Source organism: Budorcas taxicolor, chromosome 6 (assembly GCF_023091745.1).
Source record: "Budorcas taxicolor isolate Tak-1 chromosome 6, Takin1.1, whole genome shotgun sequence".
Taxonomy (NCBI): Eukaryota; Metazoa; Chordata; class Mammalia; order Artiodactyla; family Bovidae; genus Budorcas; species Budorcas taxicolor.
The window spans coordinates 35,339,384-35,351,973 of NC_068915.1; the positions used below are offsets into that span (position 1 = coordinate 35,339,384).

General features: G+C 36.9%; 1 protein-coding gene across 1 annotated transcript in view; it reads right to left on the minus strand.

Annotated features, from left to right (window-relative positions):
• Positions 1 to 12,590, minus strand: part of MMRN1 (multimerin 1) — an 85,839-nt gene that overhangs the window by 42,297 nt on the left and 30,952 nt on the right. The window contains exons 2-3 of the mRNA XM_052641741.1: positions 7,101 to 7,220; positions 3,908 to 4,014 (exon numbers count right to left, since the gene is read on the minus strand). Coding sequence (XP_052497701.1) covers positions 3,908 to 4,014; positions 7,101 to 7,220 — 227 coding nt within the window. The remainder of the gene's footprint in view (positions 1 to 3,907; positions 4,015 to 7,100; positions 7,221 to 12,590) is intronic.

Here is a 12,590-nt window from a genome sequence, read left to right on the forward strand (position 1 = left end):
TTTATTTGTTTCAAATATTTTAAATATTTAATTATTTAATATGTAATGAAATATGTAACTTTTATGGCATATTAATTGAAGTAATTTTCAAAATAATCTTACTAGAGAAGGCACATATTTAAAATAGTACAATAGCTCTTACATAATTTATTGAGTTAGTGCACACTTATGAAAAGAAATATTTTTATATATTCATAACAGATGGCAGGGTCTGATTATTCTAATAACCAACTAATTACATTTTTCAACATTCATAATAACTATGATATATTTTAGAAAAGTTTTATAAAATATCTTTTTACTAGATAGAGGATCTGATTAAAGCTGACTGGATTTTTTTGAAAACAGATTTTTAGACAAGTTTTTTTTCCCTCCTCTCTAATCTAACATTATTTGAACTCAAATTCCTGTCCTTTGTGTTATTAGAGCAAGCCAAAATTTCCTTTAACTACTTCAGAACATTTTAGAGACATCTACTGGAAAAGCACATTATTGCAAAATTTATGAAATTGTCTTAGAAAGTATGTCATTACTGATATTTCAAAACATATCTTGGATACCATATCAGAAATCTAGGTCACTTTGTGAAGACAAGCTTGCTGACCCTCAAGAAAGGTGTAACAAATGTAAAATATATAAAAATGTTACTTTGATATTGGACTTGGTGCTCCTTTTTCTTAGCAACAAAACTCTATTCACTTACGCTTTTTAAAACTTAGTTTCTTCTTAAGAGTGTGACTAATATTTTAATAGCTAATCTAGAACTTCTTGCCAGAATTTTGATTCTCTGAGTTGCAGCAAAAAGAGAATGTATGGAAAGTCAGTAATAATATAAATAGTATGTTGGAGAATAAGACCACAGAAAGAAATGCTCCATGGGTTTTGTTTTTTTTAATGCTTTATGTTATATTGGTGTATAGGTAATTAACAATGTTGTGCTGGTTTCAATTGTACAGTAAAGTGATTCAGTTATACATAAACATGTACCTGTTTTTTTTTTTCAAATTCTTTTGCCCCCATGGATTTTGGATCACACATCCTTTCCTAACAGGTTGGGGATTGGTCTACTGAAAGGGACAGAAAAAGAGAAGGGTAGAAAGTGAAGCAGGAGAAATAAATGAGAGTATAGTTGCCAGCAATTCCATTTTCTGATCTATTGATTATATATTTAAAAAACCTCCCTAGAGCAATTTAAATTAAAATTGTTTCTTTTTCTATTATGAAGTTAATTTTGTTGTGGGAAGGAAAGTTGTGGGGAAACAAGGATTTATGACATTCATGTAATACTTTACAAATTTTCCATGAATAACATAATTCCCTCTTGTTGTAAAGGACTGACACGGAAGTAATTATCATCATAGCTACATAACCAGGTTATTTCAAACCCTTGAGGGCTCTGAAGGGATTTAAAGAATGGATCAGCCACACTGATTGTTCTTGCCATATTTGGAGCTGCTTGTCATGTGAGACAGCATGGAGAGTGCTGTCAAAGGAAGCCTGACAATTTTCTCTCCCACATATGAATAAAGGACTGTTGGCATACGTATAAGGTGTGATGAAAAGGGGAGGAGTACCTTGGTATGTAATTGGGTAGGAATCAGAAGGAAAATGTGTGCACTCCCCTCTCACCCCGAACCCCTGCCCCAAGGATAGATGAGATAATGAAGAATGGTTCAAGGGACAAAGGGACACAGTATTTCTTGATACTACCAGTGCATCAAATGCACTAATGAAAAATTCAACAGCGTTTATGTACTGCAATAAAAGTGAAGACTGGGATGGTCAGGATATTGTAGGCAGCAACAGTAGGTTCCCTTGGAATCACAGTTGTATTAGGGTTGATTGTATGACAAATTGACACAATGGGCACATCTACCATCAGAAAATTATTCCTACTATAGATTTCAATGGAAAGAAGACCTTCCCATAGCAGCTTAACCAGCAGATATCTGCATAATTCTAGTTACAGTATTGTGACAGAAAGTCAGAGTCAGAACTGTTGTGGAATGTGTTTGTTAATGGGGATTCAAGATAACAATTTGTGAATCTAGTATTAAAGGTATCCACAGGTTGCTTCCATTATACCAGAGGGTGTTGTTAAAAAACAAAGCAAATCCCGTTTGGATTTAGTTTAAATATTTCATAGAATACTTTGAAAAAAGGGGAAAACAGTACATAGTAGGTATGCAAAATTGTCAACTAGTCTCTTTTTTTATTGTGTGTGTATATTTATAACGATGGAATTCTGTGTTTTTCCCTCCTGGGCATAAACAGTCCACCTTTAGTGATTAATAATCCATTAGCAGGTATAAAAGGAAGAAGCATGAAGGAACATAGTCCTCATCAGCTGGAGACGATGACACCCTTTGACATACAGGCTCCTCTTCCTGCTACACATCTGCATTCAGTCTGTTAGGTAAAATAGAACGTGGAATGACATTCAAAATTTCTAGAAGGGTATATTGTGAACCCTTCTGAACAAACACTATATTTAAGAAATGATAATGGAATTAATAATCCTAAGGATCTTTTTTCATAAGAAGAGAAATATAAAAATGAACTGTAAACTTTAGAGTAGAGTACTACATATTCTCCAGAACTCTTAACCATCTGACACACACAGACTATAAACAAATATGTTTTACCACAGAGAGTATGTCTGTGTACCTGATGGAAATCAGAAATCCTTTGAAAGCTGGATCATATTTTGGGTTTTTTTAGAACATGCTAAACTACCTTCTTTGCAAATATTTTTGGTATAGATGATATTTTGCTTAAAACTTTGTTTTACCTGATGCTATACTCTGAAAATGTATTAAATAACATTTCTGAAATTCAGCCCAGATCCAGAATAAAATAGCAGTACAGTGAAATTTGCCTACAGATTCTCAATGAATGGGCTAGAAGAACCATATATAATATCCTTAACTAAACTGCAAGTTTCCTAGAGCTTTTATATTATAACTTTCTTTTTTTAAAATGTGACTCATAATGGTTTCTCCACACTTACATTAATTTTTAATCACAGTCTCTTACACTGTTGATTGAATTCCCTGCTACCTCTAATGGCTTTTCTTGAAATATTCATTCATTTAAAATATGTATTCTGATGCAGTATTTTATTTTTCAAAGGAAACCTATTTAAAGCCCAAAGCAAAATAATAGTCACATGGATGTTAGACCATAGCAGGTTACCATGCATTTGATCAGGCTTGCCACCAGAAAATCCTTAAACTTTGTTGAAAAATGGCTCCATTAGAATATGTTTTAAAAAGGAGAATTTCACTTATAGATGATATTATTTCAAATGATTGAACTGGAACAAAACTAGAAGGTGATTTTATTTTTACATAGGGTCACTTCTAAGACAGTTTACTTAAAAATACAAAGTTAGGATTTCTTATATTTTAATAAGGCATTGTTGATACCACAGAGCTAAGGGAAATTAAAATATTTAGACAGATCTCCAATTATTCATCATATGAAACCAATACAAAAATGAAAGAATTTAAAGGATAGCTTATGAAATTTTACGGTGCTGGAATAGCTCCCATATTAAGAAGCTCTAAAACAGTAACTCTTGGTAGTTTCACTTCATGTTAATTTACTTGAGTTCAAAAGAGAAAACACAACTCCTTTAGAATCAGTTGTTTATTCTTTAGTAGTTTTATGCTTCTCATTGTGATTATGAAATTACTATTAGAATATACCCTTTTAAAAATTTTAATTAGAGGCTAATTGCTTTACAATATTGTGCTGGGTTTTGCCATATATTCACATGAGTCAGCCATGGGTGTACATGTATTCCCTATCCTGAACCTCCCTCCCACCTCCTTCCCCATCCCATCCCTCAGGGTCTTCCCAGTGCACCAGCCCTGAGCACCGTCTCATGCATCAAACCTGATACCTTTTAGCTGGCATTTTGGTCCGCTGAATCCAGGACAGCACTTCCATTCTAATGAGGTAACAATCTTATGTTGCATCCTGTACACAGAATTTGGTATCTTCTGAGATCTAGAGGAGAGGAGCCCAATTAGGGGAAAACAGATTATTTGTCTCACATTAAATTATTAGTTGGAATAAAAGTGGGATGATGCCTGGAATATAATAAGCTTATGTTAAATGTTATCTGTTATTCTTCTTATTATAATAATGTTCATCATCAATATTGCTGTCAAACAGAGTTCTTTAAATACATTATAAAAAAATTAAGGTTTATACTCTTTGGTATTTAAATTTTATACCTATCATTATGTTTTCTAAAGATACTACAATTTTTCCCTTGATAATGCTTTTCACTAAACCAATGTTAAAATCTATTTTAATTCTAATGTTTAAATAGCTTATGGGAATAATTAGTTTTAGTTCTTACTATTTCTTATATCATTAGGGTTAAAAGAATCCGTTTTCCTCCAGATCAATATTAAACAACTTGAAACAAGTTAGATATCGGTGATCTGATTAAAAATATGATAGCCACTATGATTTTAACCTGTACTTTCTTATCTCTCAAGTTTTTAAATTAAACTACCTATTATTTCTCTTATATAGTATCTCTCTTAGAGGGAGAGAGAGAGGGAAGAAGGGAGGGAGGGGAAGAGGGAGAGAGAGAGAGAAAAAAAAGGGTCTAACATGAGAGAATGTTTCTGAGAAGAAACCATGAAAGGGAAATGAAGAAACTCTAGCATTTCAAGTTAATAATCAATATATTAATAAATAGTGAATGGTACTAAATTGCAAGCTTTAAATATGTAAGTGTAAATCATAAATACAACTTGGTCACATGATTCTTATCCCTATGACTTTAATATTTAGGTAATACTTCTTATTAAATGGGTCTGTGAAATTGGTTTGTATTATCTCGTTTAATCCCCATATTAGTTCTATGAGGACAGTATTACTACCCTGGCTTGGTGATGAGGAACCTATTATTATCTTAATTTGTCACATATGATTATGTGGAGACAACAGCAGCCACTATCATGGATAAACCCTGATTATGTGGGGAAATGTATTATAACAGGCCGAGTCTTAGTTTCTGTGATAACTTGGGTGATTAATTATGTGTGAAATTATTTCTCAGTGTTAAAATGAGCTATAAGACATCTTCCATCTCTGAAAGTAGGCTAATCATTTATCTGTATTTATTTCTGTAAATTATAATCAGCAAATAACTCTGTCCAGGGCAACAGCATCTCTAGTCCAGCAGCTAATGCTAAACAGGGAGTAAGGCAGTTTGGAAGAAGACTCTAGAGTTTATCAGGGTGAACTCAAGCAGTTAGTTGCATTACTGTTGGACTCAACCGTTGCTGCTTTGACAAACTGTATCCCTGGTGCATGTGGCTCAGACAAAGAAAAACTGACAAATGTTGCATTTGTACTGAAATAGAAAGTAAAAGGAGAGATTCACTCAAATGTAAAGAAAGATTAAAAAATGGGAACAAAGATACATATTTCTAGGTTGTTCAAAGAGAAAAAAAAAGCTCACCTTAAACTCAGAAGGGCAGTGTGATTGGGGTTACTGTAGTGATATTTTCACTACTAAAGAATTAACAGTCCTTTCTTTGTATTGCACGTTGACTAGGAAATTGTCATAAAGGGAGTAAATGCCAGAAGAACCGGAGCTCAGGTCTCCCAAATCCCTAAGATGTGCTTAGCTCTTTGGACCTTGGACCTTAGCTATGCTCTTAGGGACTAAGAAACACCCTGATTTTATGTATCCTTACTGCACACTGTTCCAGACTGATTCATTGCCCGAGTTATTTGTATGACAATTTGCATAACATTAGCCATCATGGCCTGAATAACAATTTTAGTTTTTATTGCAGGCTTTCCTGAAACACCCCCAACTGAGCTACTGTGACTGCATGAATTCAGAGAATTTATCACTCAGCCTCACATTTTAGGAAAATTACATAATTAAAAAAACAACTCTAAGTAACATAAGTCATTAAAATAGACACGAGGAAGAAAGAACCCACTTAGCTGCTTTACCAAGCATAATTGCAATTAGTGGCTTGCCAAGTTATGGGCTTCTCTTTAGCCTAGTAGGAAAGGGAAATTATCAATAAACCTTTAGAACCATATGAATTTCATGGAATTAAAGGACTGTTGGTCTAGTCATAGAATATAAGTAATAGTAATAATAAAAATAGAAACAAACATAAGAGTTAACATTTATTAAAAACCCACAAATTACCAGGCACTGGGCTAAGCATATTACTCCATTTATCTCACATATGCTAAAAACACCCATAAGGGGCAGTTCAGTTCAGTTCAGTTCAGTTGCTCAGTCATGTCCGACTCTTTGTGACCCCACGAACCACAGCACGCCAGGCCTCCTTGTCCATCACCAACTCCCGGAGTTCACCCAAACCCATGTCCATTGAGTCGGTGATGCCATCCAATCATCTCATCCTCTGTCGTCCCCTTCTCCTGCCTTCAATCTTTCCCAGTATCAGGGTCTTTTCAAATTAGTCAGCTCTTCGCATCAGGTGGCCAAAGTATTGGAGTTTCAGCTTCAACATCAGTCCTTCCAAAGAACACCCAGGACTGATCTCCTTTAGGATGGACTGATTTGATCTACTTGCAGTCCAAGAGACTCTCAAGAGTCTTCTCCAACACCACAGTTCAAAAGCATCAATTCTTTGGCGCTCAGCTTTCTTTATAGTCCAACTCTCACAACATACATGACTACTGGAAAAAACATAGCCTTGACTAGACGGACCTTTGTTGACAAAGTAATGTCTCTGCTTTTTAATATGGTTTCTAGGTTGGTCATACCTTTCCTTCCAAGGAGTAAGCGTCTTTTAATTTCATGGCTGCAATCACCATCAGCAGTGATTTTGGAGACCCCAAAAATAAAGTCAGCCACTGTTTCCACTAGTTCCCCATCTATTTGTCATGAAGTGATAGAACCTTATGCAAGGATAACTAGTTTGTGCATTTTAGCTAAAGATCACACATTTAGTTTAATGTGATGGCTCTACCCTGACCCTACTGAACATACATGTACTTGGTATGATTAACTTTCTTTGCATATTCCAGGCCACACATGATTATGGTATAAGCAGTGGGTATTTTCAAGAAATACTACATACCTTTGAGGACAGGGTCCACTGGTCCAGCCACAGGGCCCTCTGCCACTTGGAACATAAGTGACTTGGTTGTCCAGTATCACTGTTGGAGATAATCTGGTATGTACATAAGCACACCAGTTCCTAAGGAAGAGATCATTTATATTAGGAAAATATTATTGTCAGAGAGCATTCTTTTCATCAAGATTATTTTCATAGACCTATGTCTACTGCCACTAGTGTGTATTAGATACATTGAAAATTTGATATCTAACTTTAAAATATCTAGAAATGAGAGAAAACATGCCTATTATTGCATGACTGTATTTATGGATAATAAACATTGTAAGATCAAAGTAAATTAAGAATAAATCAGAGCTAAAACCAGAATCTCTACTGTTCACCTTTAAGCTAAGTCAAAATCCAAGATTGCCCTTATGCAAATTATCAATACTGGACTGAGATAGTGACTCAGACATAGATCCATTAAACAATATGCAGTAAGACAAATGTAAGCAAATGAACGTTGTAAGGTTCAAAAGAGAAGAAAAATTGTTATTAGCTGCAAGTGATACGATTGTGAATGAAAATACAGCTGTCTAGGTTGGTCATAACTTTCCTTCCAAGCAGCAAGCGCATCTTTTAATTTCATTTCAATCACCATCTGCAGTGATTCTGGAGCCGCCCAAAAAAAGTCAGCCACTATTTCCACTGTTTCCCCATCTATTTGTTATGAAATAATACAATTTAGGAAAAACATTCATAATCTTTCCCAGGTTCAAATAAGCCAAAAATATTAACATTAGATGAAAATGATCTATGGACTTTTAAGCTAAAAATATGTTCAATATTTATATTATGATAACTAAGAACTATAGAACTTAAATGAAAGTCTTTAAAATACATACCAAGATATATTAATGTGTTTCTGTTTCAGCTCAGTCTCTCAGTAGTGTCTGACTCTCTGTGACCTCATGAACTGCAGCACACCAGGCCTCCCTGTCCATCACCAACTCCTGGAGTTTACCCGGACTCACTCTTTTAATTTCATGGCTGCAATCACCATCTGCAGTGATTTTGGAGCCCAAAAAATTGTCGGCCACTGTTTCCCCATCTATTTGCCACTGAAGCATAGCTGGAAAATCCAGCTGCCCTCGCATCTGTTTTGCATGACCTTTCAATCATCAGCAAATACTTCTGCCTCTAGGAATGGAGGACTGGGTAGGATATGGCTATGTGACTTTCTAAGCTATCACTATGGAAAGCATATTGAAACAAAATTCATGCATGCCATGTACTGTACCCAGAAATTAGAGACTTGTCTAGATGGCGTTAAGGTTTTGACCTATCTAGAGTGCTCATACCTGCTTCTTACATTCATGTTGTTAATCTTTTGTTCATAAAATGAGCCATATTATGAAATATGTGAATGGACTTCTCTGGCTGAAGTCTTTAATGTTTAGGCTCCTAAACTGGTTCAAACTAAAATAACATTCATGAAATAGTGTCTTTTAGACTTCTAATGATTATATTTATTATATGCAGATGCCTATGTGATTTGACTTAACTCTCTGCTTCCATGAGAGCCCTGACTGGATTACAGTACCTGAGTTCTTGGTTGTAACAAAATGTTCTGAAAATAGGAAAAGAAGGGAAAAAATGACTAAAGAATCCCTTGAAAGGATTGTCATGAAGTTTACTCTTACACTAATAAATTTCATTCTCACACTAATTTGATGAGAAGCCAGTGGAATAGGTGCAAGAACACAGTTTGGTTTATATCAAGACCAATTTTAGCTGTTGTCAAAGAGAAGCAGTTATACTGAACATAGTAGTTATCCATAAATATTTGAATCGAGCGTTTAAAGAGAGGGAACTTTGTTTAGAAGGAATATTGTAGGTGTTGGCATTTGATAAGTCTCTCTGAGCTGAACTTTGATTACCCCGGGATGAACTTAGGGCTTCCCTGGTGGCTTAGATGGTAAAGAATCCGCCTGCAATGTGAGAGATCTGGGTTTGATTCCTGGGTCAGGAAGGTCCCCTGAAGGAGGGCATGGCAACCCACTCCAGTGTTCTTGCCTGGAGAATCCCATGGACAGAGGAGCCTGGTGAGCTACAGTCCATAAGATCGCGAAGAGTCAGACAAGACTGAGCGACTAAATACAGAACAGATTGAACGTATTTGTAGGATTGCCACAGGCAGGCTAATAATTTGGATAAATCAACAGTATTGCTTTTTAAATTTTTATTCAATATTTATGTGGAGGGAAGGTTGAGTACTTTGTTCAGGGAGAAGAGTGGGTCCAGGATCCCTAGAGATCAACCTTCTAGGATGCTCTGATCCACTTCACTCTGCCCCATACTTGCCCACCCTGCTCAGCAAAGCAGCCCTCAGCCAGGACTAGCTGGTGTTGTTCGAGAGTCTCCCTAAGGAGTCACTCCCTGATGCTGTGCTACTTATTAAAGTATCTCATTCAACCCCATGAAGTTCTCTCCCCTAAAATCACCCCCCAAATCACAGTTTTCTCCCCCTCCCAATATTTCCAGTGATGTTCACAGCTTCTCATGGATGGGCACTCTGGGCAACTGGCCACTAGACCGAATTCTTAAACTGGTGTTCCCTCCACTGAGGAACCACTGATCTTGGAAAAGCTACAGAATTTGGTTGAGTCTATAAGAGAAGAGTGAAAAAGTTGGTTTTATGCTGAACATTTTGTTCTTCCCATTTTTCCCCTATAATAGGTCTGAAATCTTGGTCTACGCCTTGCTCATAAGATCTATGTCTTTGCTGTTTCCGTAAATTGGGGGACTAACACATCAAGTCAAGAAGTCTTTTATTTTCAAGTAAAATCTTAACCAGAAGGGAAAATAAATAAAACCTATTAATAATGGAGTTCTCAGAGATAGAAATGGATGCTAAGGCAAAAACTCTGCTGGCTTCTCTCCAGGGTAACTGAGATGGCCCTGCTTATGAGAAAAGTTTGAAAACAAGTAAGCAAGAAACAAATCAATACTGTTAAAATTTTCTCTGCCACCGGAAGAAACAATGAGTTGTCTCAATGTGATTTTCTGGTGCTGGACTGTAAGCAAAGATGGGACAATAGCATCGTGGCTCTTTTTTTTTTTTTTAAAGCATTCCATATCAAGGAGAAATTCAAGCGCCATGAATCCCTTCTTTCTTTCATTAAAATGCTGAGCAGCTAAATGCAAATGGTCCATTTAACTCCATATAATACAAGTGGATTTTTTAATGTCACTAGATATAACACTCCAAAAAGAAGCTAGTATTTTCATAAGCCTATTCTACCAGAGAAATTAAATATGGCTTTGGCTGTACTAGTATTCTGATTTTCTGTTCTGTTATATCAACACTCCAAATAGTTAATCTGTTCACCCGTATGAATCAAAAAATGGTACTTCTATCATAAATGGATTGGAAATGTTCTAGAGAAAACTTAATCAGATCTTCAGTAGAATTTCCCAAAATGTAACAATCTACCCATCTGTAAAAAGCAACTAGCTAATCAAAGTTTTGCCTCAGTTCAGTTCAGTCACTCAGTCGTGTCTGATTCTTTGCAACCCCATGAACTGCAGCACGCCAGGCCTTCCTGTCCATCACCAACTGCCAGAGTCCACCCAAACCCAAGTCCGTTGAGTCGGTGATGCCATCCAACCATCTCATCCTCTGTGGTCCCCTTCTTCTCATGCCCTCAATCTTTCCCAGCATCAGGGCCTTTTCAAATGAGTCAGCTCTTCGCATGAGGTGGCCAAAGGATTGGAGTTTCAGCCTCAACATCAGTCCTTCCAATGAACATCCAGGACTGATCTCCTTTAGGATGGACTGGTTGGATCTCCTTGCAGTCCAAGGGACTCTCAAGAGTCTTCTCCAACACCAATTCTTTGGTGCTCAGCTTTCTTTGTAGTCCAACTCTCACATCCATACATGACCACTTGAAAAATGTAGCCTTGACTAGATGGACCTTTGTTGACAAAGTAATGTCTCTGCTTTTTAATATGCTCAACATTCAGAAAACTAAGATCATGGCATCTGGTCCCATCACTTCATGGGAAATAGATGGGGAAACAGTGGAAAGAGTGTCAGACTTTATTTTGGGGGGCTCCAAAATCACTGCGGATAGTGACTGCAGCCATGAAATTAAAAGATGCTTACTCCGTGGAAGGAAAGTTATGACCAACCTAGATAGCATATTAAAAAGCAGAGACATTACTTTGCCAACAAAGGTCCACCTAGTCAAGGCTATGATTTTTCCAGTGGTCATGTGTGGATGTGAGAGTTGGACTGTGAACAAAGCTGAGTGCCAAAGAATTGATGCTTTTGAGTTGTGGTGTTTGAGAAGGCTCTTGAGAGTCCCTTGGACTGCAAGGAGATCCAACCAGTCCATTCTGAAGGAGATCAGTCCTGGGTGTTCATTGGAAGGAATGATGCTGAAGCTGAAACTCCAGTACTTTGGCCACCTTGTGTGAAGAGTTGACTCATTGGAAAAGACTCTGATGCTGGGAGGGATTGGGGGCAGGAGGAGAAGGGGACGACAGAGGATGAGATGGCTGGATGGCATCACGGACTCGATGGACGTGAGTTTGAGTGAACTCTGGGTGTTGGTGATGAACAGGGGGGCCTGGTGTGCTGCAGTTCACGGGCTTGCAAAGAGTCGGACATGACTGAGCAACTGAAATGAACTGAACTGAACTGATGCTTTATTATTTCCCCACTAGTGTGTCCTACGTCTTGGAGAAAGATTATTTTCCAATGTCTTGGAGAGTTGTTGAGACATATGGGGTAGTACATGTGAACATACCAGAGCTACAATCCAGTCTTTTTTTCGAGGAGACAGTAAGCAATATTACTCAAAATACAAATTTACATTTTTAGTCCTTTGTCCAGAAAATGAGTTGTATTTTGTAATATCTGGATGGACCATTATAGCTTAAATCTCAAGTGTTCTCAAATAGGTTTGAAACTTGCCATCAACTATCTCAGAGACTCACAATGCACATTTAAACATATTTCTGTGAAAAAGAAAAATAATTAATAGTTTAAACTATGTTTTACTTAAATATATTTGACCATGAGCACTTTAACTTAAAAAAACTTTTATGTATCCTATATAATACAATTTGGGAAATATTGGCTCATCTTTTTTCTTTTTTCGGGTGAATACCCTTAGTCATGAAATTAAAAGTCTCTGGTGTTGGAGAAGACTCTTGAGAGTCCCTTGGACTGCAAGGAGATCCAACCAGTCCATTCTGAAAGAGATCAGCCCTAGGATTTCTTTGGAAGGAATGATGCTAAAGCTGAAACTCCAGTACTTTGGCCACCTCATGCGAAGAGTTGACTTATTGGAAAAGACTTTGATGTTGGGAGGAATTGGGGGCAGGGGGAGAAGGGGACGACAGAGGATGAGATGGCTGGATGGACGTGAGTCTGAGTGAACTCCGCGAGTTGGTGATGGACAGGGAGGCCTGGCGTGCTGCGATTCATGGGGTCGCAAAGAG